Source organism: Motacilla alba, chromosome 14 (genome assembly GCF_015832195.1).
Source record: "Motacilla alba alba isolate MOTALB_02 chromosome 14, Motacilla_alba_V1.0_pri, whole genome shotgun sequence".
In the NCBI taxonomy this organism is placed as follows: domain Eukaryota; kingdom Metazoa; phylum Chordata; class Aves; order Passeriformes; family Motacillidae; genus Motacilla; species Motacilla alba.
This window is the reverse complement of record NC_052029.1, coordinates 11,100,934-11,114,938: the sequence shown is the minus strand read 5'-3', so window position 1 is coordinate 11,114,938 and position 14,005 is coordinate 11,100,934. Positions and strand designations below refer to the sequence as shown.

Sequence of the window (14,005 nt, the reverse complement as noted above, 5' to 3'; positions counted from 1 at the left end):
AGTCTGAAACATATTTATCCCACTCTAAAATCTCAAGGGGTTTTGCACAGGCCTGTTATGCAAGTAGGTTTATTTTAGATTTCTTCCCTTTTTTCTTTAATCACTTGTGTAATGTGTTTCAAATGTATATCTGATGTTGATTCCTTTTTGTGTCCCATTGGGGGCATTTGATTTTGCAGCTAAAAAGAATTGAATACTAAATGTTCTTTTTGCTTGGGTACATAAGAGGGTATTTTCTTCTTTCAGTCAGAGAAAGGCATTCCAGGGATTTAAGGCCTGATAAAGTAACAAAAAATATAGCAAATCCAAAAAGGCTAAAATATTAATGTATTTTTATAATTTGGGAGTTTTTATATGGGGGTAAATCTGAGCAGAAAGAACAACCTCTATGAGAGATACCATTCCAAATGAAGAAAATAAAATTATTACATTGTGTCATCCACATTGTAAGAACAGTATGGATGAAGTCTAACTTCTTCAGTGATTTTCTCCCCCTTTATTAGCCCACAAGTCTTTCAGTAACCAGAAATAGACAGGTTTGTGATGACTTGGTATAATGAATCTGATGCTGAGAAAGAGAGTTGTATTCAAAGATTTTTGTTTCCCCCTTTTTTTTTAAAGTAGAAAAATGCTAATGTTTCCTTTCTTTCCTGAACTTCCAGACTGGAACTGAATTTGATAATACTGTTCCCAGGGTAAAGTACCCTTCACAGGTCTTCTTTGTAGAGCTTATGAATTCTTTGATTTCTTGCCGTTTTTGGGCACAGCACAGTAAGTTTAGTGTTGGTATCTGCATTAGACTTGGCATTTCAGAAACATTCCAGTTTAAAGGTTCTGTTGTGATTCAGTGCTGAAGGTGCAGTGAGTTGGCAGCTCTGGAGAGACTCGTTTCTTTCTGGTGCCATATGTTATCTTTGGTCAGGAAACCATTTGAACTGAGATGCCTTCAGAAAATAACATGAGAAAATATGGAAGTCCAGACCTTACTAGACAGTTTTGCTGCAAGGGAGGATCCAGTTGTGGTTTTGCCTACAAACACTTTTTATTTGTTGAGTTACAGTTCTTAATTACTCACAATTGTGAGGGATTTCATGTCAGCCATGTGAGCTCTATGACCATTCTAAACTGGATTATCATTGTGAGCTTTCCGTGTATTTTTAGTCCTTCCCCCTCCTCAATTCACTTCACTCAAAAGCTGATAAGAAGGGAATGCGGCTGAAGGTCACTTTCTTCAGTAGGCCAAAATGCAAAGCCTGAGCCAGTGATGCAGCTGGCACATTACACTAGAAGCTCCTCAAATGATCCAGGCATCATAGAAAATTCTGGCATCAAACCAGGCGGTTAGTGACACCCAGGGCTCCAAAACTAACCAGTACTGCTTGTAGTGACAGACACGGGCAAGCAAAATGCTCCATCAGGTGCCAGGAGCAGTGTTCCTGTCCCTAACCCTGGAGATCTTCCCACCCAAAGTGGTACCTGCCCTGCTCAGCGTGGTCCTTAAATTACAACTGACTGCAGAAGCCAGGGGACACACATGTGCAACCCAGAGTGTCCCCACAAGCACTGAAAGAATTTTGCAGCTTTGTCAGACATGTCTCCACCTAGGAGTTTCCAGAAGAACTGGTAGGATGCAGCTAACACCTTCACCCATCATTCTTCCTGAAGGATGATGCTATATCCAATGCTTGTTCAGGCAAAGACATCCTAATCTTATTGTAATAGGTTCTAATTACTCACTTCTGCAAGATCCCTGCCTGGGAGTCACCGCAAGCCAGATACACTCTGTGAACGATTATCCCAAGAAGTTCTTAATTACTGTGGAGTCACTCCAGCTCTTTAAAATGTATTGCCTGTACTGATACCATAAATCCATTTTCCTCTCCACTTGCTGTGGAGCCCTTTGTACCCTGGCTTCTGTGTTAATGAAGGCCCAGAAGTGCTGCAGTGGCTTCTCCCTCATGCTGCTGGTTGTCATCTACAGCTGAGCACGTGCCATGGGGACACGGCTACAAAAGACACTGATAACCCAGCAGGTCAGGTATTATATGGCCTAGTTTTTAAAATTCTGATTATCACTCTGGAGAAAGAGCCACAAAAATGCTATGGAATTGTCTGTCTTTGTAGTGGATTTTGTGGCTTCCCATTTGCAACATTTGTTGCGAATAAATTTTTGCACTTTGGCCAAAACAAGACTGTTTTTATGACTTTGCTTCAAAATGTGTTGAAAGCTTATGTTGCTGTGTTATTTATTGTACAGCACTTAAATAACTTTATATACTGAACATATGCTAAAGCAGCATTCACAAATGGCATCTCCCTCAGTGTAACTTCAGAAGGATTTCAGAGGGCCTGCTGTTGGTGTCCTACTGCAACCACGTAACTTTGCAAGGAAGACAGACATTCTAAAAGTCTTGGGCCAGAATTAGGAAAATTATCAATATTTGAAATTGTGACATACCAGGAACATTAAGCCTAATTTGACTGAAATCCAAACCTTAATCTAAGAAGCTGAAAGGAAAGTAATGAAAGATACAAGGCTTTTACTTGGGATGCAGGATTTCAGAAGCCCTTAGAGGTCTGTGTGCTCTATTATATGGGTTATGTTTCTGACACCTCCCAATGTGGATCTAAAGTAGTTTTTTATTTAAAATGGAAAGATATACAGGCAGTTTGGCAGTATATCTACTCTTTGAATAGATAAAAATGCCTAAAAAACTCTTGACAGTTGCTTGTAAGAGGAGCTGTATTAGATTCTTTTCTGCTTTTATTTCTAGTAAATTTATTGGCTGAACAGCTGAGGAGGTGTTTCAGGCTAATTATCCATTTTCAAGCAACAACTGTGTCTCAAGTCTTTTGATCATGTGCCAGTTTTAAACTGAAAACAAACCTTGATATGACTGCACTTTTCACTTCTTTAGACTGTGTCTTTTGTAGTTAGTCAGAACTTTCGCGTAGATTTTCATTTGTGTGCTCCTGCTGTCAAATGTGTGTTCCTTTTACCTAAATGTCATAGGCATCCTAAACCAGCTCTGCTTACTTAAGTGCTAAAGGAAGAGTGTTTTGCCATATCAGTTCTTACAGCATGTATGTCTTTTCCTGTTAAAGCACTCCTATTCCCAAAACATCTCCCATTATCCCTGGTGTCCTGACAGCAATAATCTCTAAGGAGGTCAAATCTGAGACCAGTTAAAAAAAAAATAAATTAAAAATCCTAAAATCCTGTGAACTCAATCTAACTTTTGTTCTATGGTGACCAAAGGGTAAAAGAAACCCTTTTAAATAAATTTGTTCTCTTTCTAAATAGATAAATAGCCAAGTGCATTTCAAGTATTTGTTCAACTGATCAAATATTGCTTTAGGTTTAGAAAACAAATTAACCAAATGTTTGAAGAATTAGACATTTTGTACCTGAACAATTCTCTGTGTCATTACTTCTGCACTGATGACCCTAAGTACTGTGGTCAAAATCAAAGGTCCTTTTCATAAAAATAAATCAGACACACATTTAATTATTTTTTTTTTTAGTTCTTCATGAAACAACTAAACTGTGGAAGTTCACTCTCTTTTTATTTTATCCTTTTACTTAAGAGAAAGTCACACCAGTGTGTCAAATTTAAGTCCTTACTTCTGTATATGCACTGATTGGCTAAAAGTACATATATATATATATATATATATGTATATACATATATTTGGCAGAAACATAACTTGGTAGTTGAACATTAGTTTGAATTTGGGATAAACATTAGTTTCAATTTGAGATAAACACGTTTCTATATGTGTGGGTCCAGAAAGCAGAACAGTCTGTCCTGACACTAAATAAACACAGTTCCCAGGTGGAAATTCTCAATTAAGATGTCAATTAACTTCTAACTCAATGGCTGAGCTTTAAGATCCTGGCAGTGTTTGAATGACTGGTATTAGATACCATTCTTCTTTCTGCTCTGGAAGTAGAAGCTTCACACTGTTAGGGTAAGATTTTCTACTAATTAGCTAAAAACAGGAGTGGCCTCAGAGGCGCATAGGCATGTCAGTTTTGGGTGCTACCTATGACAAAGAGTTTTAAATAGACCAAATTAATGTTTTGGCAGTAAGAGATCAAAATCTCAGTTGATTCTTAAAATTGCTCTGTTCAGTTCTGCTGGTAGTGTCTCCTATCACAGTGTGCTCACTGTGAGCTTACAGACTTGGGTGATTATTGGATATTCTGTTTACAGAATTGTGAGGCTTTTTTAAAGGTTGCTAGAGCTTGAAAACTAACTAACAGGCCACTTGTTTTGAGTCATTGCTGAGCTGAATGGACTTGTGATGCAAGTCCAAAAGCAAAGGGAAGGACAGGGGATGGCAACACTTGCTGTTCTTGAACTGCCGTGACCACATCTTGCAATATGTTTTTATTTGTACAGAATATGAAGATAACACACTTTCTTTATTATATTAGGTATCTTAATGAAGTTATGGGTATGAGTTATTATTAGATGGCAGCATTTATTTGTTTAATTAGCTAAATGATACAAGTGTAATTTCATTTTTAACTCGGTCATCATCTGTTAAACTGCTGGAGGAATTCAATGATTGACTGCTACCATTACCCACTCCGGAATGAGCAAGGAAAGCCATGAATTTTTGCCACAGAAGACTTGTTTCTGATGTGTTTATTGAGCACTGGTGTGCAGGCAGTGAGTGAAGGGGATTTTCCTGCTCATTTGACACTGCAGGAAGCAAACCAGCATCTTCTCACTGGAGTTGTACCTTGAAATGGCTGCAAAACCTTGACAGCTCCAGTGGGAGCTGCGTGTTTGGTCCCTGGCTGTGCCTCAGAGTTTCTGATGGGCAGGTAAGCAGAGTCTGTGCTGGACAGGGAAACACTGTGGGTCAGGGAGTCACAGCTCCAGCAGCCAGGGGAGAAACTAACTGATGCAGCAGCTCATCTGAGAGGATGGAGAGCAGAGGGGAACTTCCCTTTTATACAAATGCTCGCAGCATTGTGGAAATGTGAGTGCTGTACACTGTAAGACATTTATTAATTGCTATACTGGTTGCCTGTTGCCTTTTTAAAAATTTACTTCCTTGCATCTGCAATAAATCAAAATTTTATTTTTTTAATAATATGAAACACCTGAATTCAGGCCCTTGGAAACAAAATTGATGCTTTCTGCCTTTACTAGACCTCTACAGTAATTTTGGAATTAAAGGGAAGCAACTGAAAGCCCAAAACAGCAATGCATGATTCTACTAAAGAGCAACAAATACCAAATGATCTGTGGTAATTTGAGAGTTGACAAGCTGCAGTTCACCACCCCAGTATGTAAAAGGTAGGATACACATAGCAACGTTACGCATTTTACACTTTTATGTTTATTTTAAGGAATGGTGTCTTCAACCAGAGGGTGCAAAAAATGGGATCCCACAAGCTGCACCTCCACTTGCTTCCACCTTGCTATCACCTCCTCCTTTTGCTGGCTGAAATGTTCACAGTGAATCAAATTAACAAACTGAGTTGGTAATAAAGTAACCTTTGTGAGGGGACAGAGAGGTAATTTTCACCCAAATGGGTTTAAAAATCTGTGCAAACACTTGTGCCAAGGAAGAGGTGGGAGATGGGGAGTGTGTCTTTTGGCAGTGGTACTGACTTACACAGGTTTAAATTGGTGCTAAAACTATTACCTGAGATTTTTATTCACAAGTGTAAAGCTTTCTTTAAAGCCTAAAGAGCAGCACTTGGTTGTGTAATCTTTCACTGTGAGCAGAATATGCTCCATGTAATTTATAAGCACATTGTTTGTTCCGCTGCAGTCACTATGTGGCTGTATTTCTTCCATTAAGTTAATAATCTCTATTCCATATAATGTGGGTATTCTAGTGTAAGGCAGGCAAGGAAGAAATCAGAGCTCTGTGTAATGACATTAAGCTTTTAGGTTACAGACAGAGTAAAGGACTCACAGCTGCTTAACATATGCCCTCTGCCTGAACTCGCTTTATCACTTGGTATCTGACTGCTCTCAACATATAAAAAGTTGCTGTGATTGATAGTTGGTTATGCAGTATTTGTCAGGGTGAACTGAATCATTATGTGAACAGATTCAGGAATACAGAAAAATAAAGCTGAAAGAAGAACAACAAAAACTCTGACATCTTTCCCATTCATTAAGCTTTCCTAAGGCAACTGTTTTTGTTTGCAGGAGTTAGTGGTTGCTGGTTTTTCTAACTAGCAATTGCTGAGTGATTTAGAGTACATCTCTGCTCTTTTGTTTGGATTTCATTTGCGAAACCATTTAGAGTTATAAAACTGTCAACTTAAGAACAATCTATATATTTTGCCAGTGAGGGCCTCCTGTATGCAGAGTTTATGCATTTCTCTCCATTTTGGGTGCTGTTTGAATTCTCAGTACATATGACTGTTGTTCTTCTTCTGGTTGTTCAAATAATTCCCACTGCCGCCTGTAGAGCAGCAGAAATCCTTGAAGTAATTATGAAATTGCATCTCAGATCAGATACTGCTAACCACAACATCTCACCCTTGGCCAAACCTAGCCCAGCAGTGCAGTAATAGAATGTTCTGCTGACGCTTAAAAACACTTGAAATTTAGAAACCCTGACTGCAACTAGAATTGAATCATGCACCTAAACATTAGAAAGCATAGATCAGAACTGTTAATTATGTTAATTGCAGTAGTTAAACCATGGTATGGTACCTTTCTAAACTCTCAGATGCCCTAAAATAACTACAAGCTAGTTGAAAAATGTTATGCAAACTTTTATTACCTACTACTTGGAGTTTTGCACACTGTTTCTTTCCTGCAGAATTCCTTTGGTGGCTAAGCTCAGCTTTCCATTGTGTGGAAGCTGTAGGACCCAGGTCTGCTATCATTCTGCACAGCCTCAATCTCTCCTGGCCTTGCTGCTGGCCCTGTTTCACGCATTTCATGTATTTATTTCAGATTTTCTATTCCTATTGTTCGTAAGGTATGGCAGACTTAAGTCATCAAGTACTTAAATTATGTAAGTGTGGCTGTGACAACTTTCTGTAAATTGAAAGTTGCAATCTGTCCTGAATTTTCACCACTTATTGTTCCTGGATGCTTGGTTGGTCATGTACAGTGGGAGAATAAGCCAGTGCTTCAAAACTGCTTTGGAATTTTTGGAGTCAAAAGTTTTTAAGGTTCAATGACAGATTTTAGGAAAGCCTTAAATAACTGAAGAGTTCACTCAGTGAATCTGGAAGAATCTGTGCAGGAAGTACAATGTTTTGTCTTTGTTATCTTAATGGAAAAACAGGTTCTGATTTTCCTGGCTTCCCTAACTTCTTCAGAGTTCCCTGTTGTCCTTGACTTCACATTTCAGTAACCATGCTTCCTGCATCCCTGGCAGGAGATCTTATCTCCATTTTCCACCTTATGACCTTCCAGTACAATTTTAGCTCCCAGTATTGCAAGGGAAAGTATTATTTTTTAAAGAAAATTTTTAAAAAATAAAAGATAAGGAAATTTCTTTGGGAAGCTTGATTTTTTTTTTTCTCCTCTGGAGACTGCAATTTTACTTAACATGTTTTAGGAAACATATTGACTTTTACTTCAGTCTTCAACAGAGAAGTATCATATCTGCTTGCTCATTTCTCATTCACAATAATGGAATGTTTCTCATTAAGGTAGAATATTTTCATTTTTATTTTAGTTCAATTTTTCTGTTTCAAAGTATATTTTATTGTTTGCAATTACAAAAAGAAATACAAAGCTTTTCTGTTGCCATTCAACAATGAATTATGACATACTGGCTTTTTTCCAGACTACTTAATTTTTTTTTAAATTTTGTTTTGAAGATCAGGATTTCCCTTGAGATGGACCTTCCATTTGCTGTTTCTCTCTCTCTTCCTTTGCTCTCCATTTTTTCCACCAGGCACAAACTGCTTCACTTCCAAAGCTCTGCAGTCTAATCCCACTGTAGCCATTATCCCTGTGCACTATGGAAATGTTGACTCTTGGTTCAGTAACAGCTCAAACATTTACCTTTGACCATCTGCGTTCTCTAATGACCATCTCCAGTCCTGTGCTGCCCTGTGTGCCATGAAGAAGTTCCTTGTTGTTCCTATCTTAAAGCTTTCTTTTGATCCCTGCAAAATTACATGATAACAGAGCAGGTATGTGATAAACTTAATCCTCCCATGGCTGAGTCCAGGCTTTCTTGTGTTTCACATATTATTTCATCTGTAGTTTTCCACTCTGTTTTGTACTTAACTTTAAAATTACGTGGGCAGCTGTTGCTTCCTGTTGTATTTATACTTGGTTCATCAAAGATGTAAAATATAAGTTCAGCAGGTAAAGCCTGGCTTTAAAACAATCATGAGTTGCAGATTCTGCCCATGTAAATTCTAGTACTTATTTAATAAATATGCTTCAGCTACTTATTATTGAAATGCAAATTAATAAAATTTTATTTTAGGATAATTTTCTAGATGCCTTAATTCCAAAATAAGCAAACGCTACCAATGCCTTGTTTTGTGCTGCTTTTACAATGATACTTTTCAGTGGGGTCTGCTGGAATACAAATAGGTTTTATGGAGCATTTTTTACTAAACAGTCAAGAGGTTTTAATTTAGTTTCTTAAATCATAATTGTTTTTCAATTTTCTGCTCTGCCTCACAAACGCATAATGAAGGCACACCTGATGTGCTATAAAAACCAGATGTTATTTCAGTATTTTCAGCTGTGTGATAAATTTGGAGAGCTTAAAAGTTGTTATCATAGATGTATAGTTACCAGAGAGCTCACAAGAACAGAAAGCATGTAGAGCATTGCTAAATTTATTTTCAAAGACTTTCAAAATTATGGATGGAATTTGCTTAAGGAACTTTCAGGAGATCATTTTAAACTTACAAACAAATTCAAATTCTTTCTCCCTACCAGTCATGTTAAGTACCACTTGTACTTGCTCGTGGGGATTTGAAGAGCAGCACGCAGACCTGAAGGAAAGTTCAATTGTGTAATTCATGCCAGCTCTTAGAAACATTCCTCCTTTACCATTCTCCTTGAGGAAGAACTTCTTAAAACAGGACGTTCAGTGGCAACTGAACTGTGCCTGAAATATGCTTTTATAGTACTTGTTTCTTTAAACATTTTCAAATTCTGCATACAGGTGTTCAAAGTGGAAATGATATATATTTAGAGGAAGGATCATTTCACACAGATTAATTGTCACAATATCAATCATCTGTCTCTGGTTATCACTAGGCAGGAAGTCAAATGCAAAAATCAGTAATGCCCATCACATTTCTTCCTTATTTTGTTTAAAGGTGTCTCTCTTTTCTCAGCCAAACTGAGGGTCCAGTTCTCTGTCTCCCAAACCATTTAGCTGATTTTAAAGCAAAGCAAGAGGCAACCAATTTAGCTGATTTTAGAGCAAACCAAGATTTTAAAGCAAACCAACACCTGAGGCTGTTGATACCCTTATGCTTGGGGATGAGGTGCAGGAAAGTTGAGAGGCTGCTCCTGTTCCAAGTGCTGCTGTGGGTGTCTATTTTAGGGTGACTGAATCATGAAATGGTCACATTCTGCTAAAGAAATGAATCCTGCCCACTTCATTTTCCGGAGTGTCTTATCTTGGGTCTTGTTCATCTCAAATTGAAAGTTGCATGTTCCTGCCTACGTGTGCGTGTGCAGCTGAGTGTATTTAAATGTAGGTATGGATGAAACACATTCTGGAGTATTTAGCTTGGTTTTGAAGAAGATCTTGGTATAACTGACTAAAACTGGTGCTGTTTTTTATTAAGAAATTCAGGGAAAAAAAGTTCTGCTAGGTCTGGGAGAATATGGAGGGTTTGGGATTAGTGTATATGTCCCAGGACATTCATTCCCTGTAGCTATACATCCTGTTAACCCTGCAGCTGAAGACAGTGACAGCTTGTTGGTAAGGAGGTATGAAGTTTTTTATGGTTTTTGTTGACCTTGTTTTTAACAAAAACTGTCTTCCTAAGTCAAATACAAGGATTCCCGTTTGAATTGTAGGGAAAACCACCTTTCCTATGGGTCAGTAACCATTTATTTTCTACTTAATATTTAATCTTCAGCTTCACTAATCTTTCCCATAAATGGCAAAAATGTACCTTCTCCAGCTGTATGTTAATTCTGTTCCATTTTTAAGTCAGAATGGGTACATTACAGAGAAGCTGTCAATTTGAGACTGAGCAAACTAAATATACTCAGCTGAGTGAATCCAGCACTGTGAACATGAACCACTGGTATAAATAGGAAAGGAGACACCTTGAAACTTTACCATATTCAAGAAGTGTCAGATCATGTTCATTTGAAAGGGATGGCAACACTCTTTTCCCCCCAGTGCAGGCATGAATATTGTTTCACTGAACACAGGCTGTCCAGGTGTTCTACAGACTCTCATGTTTGCACCTTTATTGTTGAGTTTCAGCATTTTTTGAATGGTCATCCAACTTGTTTTTTATAATCCCATGTATTTTCCTTCATAAAGACTTAAATGGGGGATACTAAAACAAAGTGTTAGTCCTCCCACCTTTAAAATACTTCCATCTACTGTTTCAAAACCTTATGGACTGTTTGCAAACAGCTCTTTTACCAACAAGCACTGCTGTAAGGACAATTGGCATGAGCTATTAGGAACTCTTGATTATGATGAAGATGTGTTTCATTGTTGAGGATAAAGTACTCCCAATGATATGGGACCTCCAAGACTGGTAGAAACATGAGAAATTGGCTCCCAGTAGTTCTTTTCTTTTGTACCCAACTCAGCAAAGCAACATGGGATTATTCCAAAGGAAGAGTCTGAAGGATAGATCACTGTGCACAGAATCAGCTTTAATAACATTGACATGACTGGAAAACCCTGGTATGACTGCTAGAATATTTGTATTTGATCACAACTTCTGATAGAGAAAATACATTTCTTTCTATGTTGTGTGTTTGAAAAGAAGATATTCCATTAACAGTGGTCACTTGTGCCACTTGGCTTCTGAAAAATGCATCACTATGAACAAAAATATCCCACACTTTAAAGGTAATATTTCTATTTCTGCTGAGGCAGTAATGGGGAGGAATATCACTTGAGCTTCAGAATGTCAGTTCAAGCGGTATGTGTTGTGTAAGTCCCACCTAAGCTTTCCTTGTCTGAAATGTTAAATAAAGACCTTAATGAGTTCCTCTGCATAAGGATAAATTTAGCTCCAAGAGCAGTGCAAAGCAGACTTGTTGATTGGTGTGGGAATGATTGCTGTGATTCCTGAGCTATGAAGGTGCTGTCATTTCTGCAAAGGATCTGTGCAGGGGAGGCAAAACAGGGAACTGACTCTGCAAAATGAATTGTGGGTCTGTGGGTATGCCCAGAACTTCATGTAGGATCCTATTCTATTATGAATCATAACTTTGCTTTTTTGTTGTAAATGATTGTTCTTTAATTACACCTTCAGCTACAATTTTGCGATAATTTTGTGTGAAAAATTCAAAGCTGGATTAATAAATTAGCGTAGAAACTTCTTACTATTTAAATACTGCCTCAGCTATTTTCGTAGCTTTATTAGAACAGTTCATGCTTCAACTTATGGCATTTACTTTTGGTCATGGGGGCGTTCTCCGGGTCATTCTTTAAGTGGGTGAGTCATCCATTTCTGTGTGACGTGCAAATAACAAAATGACCCTTTAACAGTGTGTGACTTCCAAGGAAAGAGCAACACTGCACCTGCAGATGCACATCTGCACTTGCTGTACTAAATTCATGTGCTCTGTCTGCTGGTACTGAGCTGGAGATGCTGGCAAGTCTCTCTGCATTCAGACTTTGTACCTTACAGGCCGGAGATAAAGAGGTTCTGAAACATTTAAGTGGAAGTGGAGGCATCCAGTCCCTCTCCAGCAGTGAGCATGTTTGTTGCTGTCAACATCTCATGATGACCAGCATGAGGGGGACAAGCATTGTTGCTCTTGCTCCACAGGCACCTATTTATTATCTGTCCCAGTGAATTCCTGCCTCTGCTGGAGAAGAGATGGAGCTATCATTATTTTTGCTTGCCTTGTGGAAGGCAGGCTTTGATTTCCCTCTCTCTGTCTCACTGACGTCTACGTATATCATCTGAAGTTGGCCAAAAACTTGAGAAGAATGTTGTAATCTACAGCTGTTATCTATGCCTTCCCCATTTTTATTGGGGATAAAGCCTGTTTGCATTAGGGTAACGGCAAATACACACGTGGTGCATAAACCTGTGTTGGTCGTTCCTAAACAACGTGCCAGAAATCCCCCTTGGCTGTGTTAACAATTAATTGCCAAGTTCTTTTTGACAAAACAATCAGCCTAGCCCCGTGCATGCACGCTGCTGCGAGTCGCGGTGCAGAGCAGCACATGGAACTCGGTGCAAGTATGTTCTGTATGTGGCTGCTATGGTGATTAAAATACATAAATAAAATAGATAAATATGGCCCATATTAGAAATCCATTACTGGCGCTCTCTGGGATCACAGGCAGCTCCAGCGTGCGGTCTCAGCCGTGTTCCCCTGCTCCGAGCGGGCCCGTGAGGAACAGGAGCTCCTGGGGGGGCTGCACTCACGCAGTGGCCCTGTCCTACCTTGTCAGCTCGCAAATTCAACACAAAACGGGTAAACAAAGGGCTTTTGTGCACGGTTTATAGTTCAGCGAGGATTAGTGGCCTGACACGGTTCTCAGACAGGACAAGCTTAGCATTAAAGTCTCCCGAGGTTAACGAGGGCGGACGTGGGGCAGACCGTGCAGGCTGGAGCAGAAGGGTCTCTCGGCTTTGGGACGCGGGACAGGGGATCATCAAAAGCAGGTTCTGCTTACCTGGGTTGGCGTGTCCGTCACGTGTTCCCAGCGTTCCAGGTGCCTCAGGATGTGGGTGATCTCAGGCACTTGCTCGCAGTCTGTCCTGCAGCTCCAGAGGTCCCCTCCGCTGGCTTGGACATCCTACCCTGTTCGCGGGCTCCGGCTGGATCAGATTCCTGCTTTGCTTCCCCCGCTCACCTTTTAGAATTCTCTGACCGTAAAATCCATCCCTTTCCTGAAATGCAGAACGATGCACTTGTCCAATGAAGTTTTTCCAGGCGGGATTCAAATTCCAAACAAGCCTTTCATTTCCTTCGCGCCGGGGGGAGAGCGAAGGCAGGGAGGCGAAGGAAAGCGCTCGCTTCCTTTAAATCCCCACCAGCGTCTTCCCAGCGCTGGAAGCGAAGTAGCTTGTCATGGTGATCTTCGGAGTTTAACTTTAGAGGGGGAGGGAGAAAGTGGAAAGCAAACTGAATGCTGTAGTGGAGATTTCTCTCTTCCCCCACTGGGCCCCTTGCCGACTGTTTTTATTGATTTCAATCACTGGAGGCTCGCTGGCTCTCAGAAGAAACACTGTGTAATGTGTTCTTTCCTGGCTTTCATTAAAGAAACTCAATGCAGTGCGGTCACGCTGCCGAGCTCGCCTGGCAACCTGCCTACACCCTGTGGTACCTCTTTCATTGGAGGAGATCGAGCTCGTGGTTTGGGGTTGGTTTATTTATTTTTTTTCTAATTCTCCAGCAAGGATTTCAAAACAGCCTCTGCTCTGCTTCTACCTTCTCTCACTGCCCAAAGCCTTTTTAAGCCTCAGAAGAAATTGTCAGCACCACTAAAGGGGGCGACTTTGGTGGCAATGAAAGCGCCGAGCGCTGCGACAGTCTCGTGCTCCTTCTATTAAAATTCCTCTCTGCGTTTCTGGGGAGGGGTTAAAAGGGCTGTGTGTAAGCCACAGGGATGTGGATACAAACGATTTCCGAGGGGGTTCCTTTTTTTTTTTTTTCCCAGTTCCATGTTCTCCTGATTGCTTAACACGGTTTAATTAAGAGTCAAAATCCTTCAGCAAATATGTGAAAATTCCTGGCCGCACTGTAGTTGCAAATGAAGCAAAACTGCATTCCCCGAGTCTGCAGTTGTGGTGGTGTCTCAAGTATTTCTGTTGTACTCAGGGCTGTGATACTGGTGGAGAAAAATGAGAAATACAATACGATCCTAA

The 14,005-nt window shown here is 39.8% G+C and overlaps 2 protein-coding genes across 2 annotated transcripts in view; one reads left to right on the top strand and one right to left on the bottom strand.

The window, feature by feature from the left end:
• The window catches only part of GPR146 (G protein-coupled receptor 146), a 48,980-nt gene extending 35,614 nt beyond the window's left edge, over window positions 1-13,366 (bottom strand). Inside the window, exon 1 of the mRNA XM_038150954.1 lies at window positions 12,811-13,366. The gene's annotated coding sequence lies outside the window, so the exon portion shown is untranslated. The remainder of the gene's footprint in view (window positions 1-12,810) is intronic.
• Window positions 13,367-13,369: 3 nt separating this feature from the next.
• The window catches only part of C14H7orf50 (chromosome 14 C7orf50 homolog), a 30,704-nt gene continuing 30,068 nt past the window's right edge, over window positions 13,370-14,005 (top strand). The window contains exon 1 of the mRNA XM_038150957.1: window positions 13,370-13,500. Coding sequence (XP_038006885.1) covers window positions 13,408-13,500 — 93 coding nt within the window. The 5' untranslated portion in view covers window positions 13,370-13,407. The remainder of the gene's footprint in view (window positions 13,501-14,005) is intronic.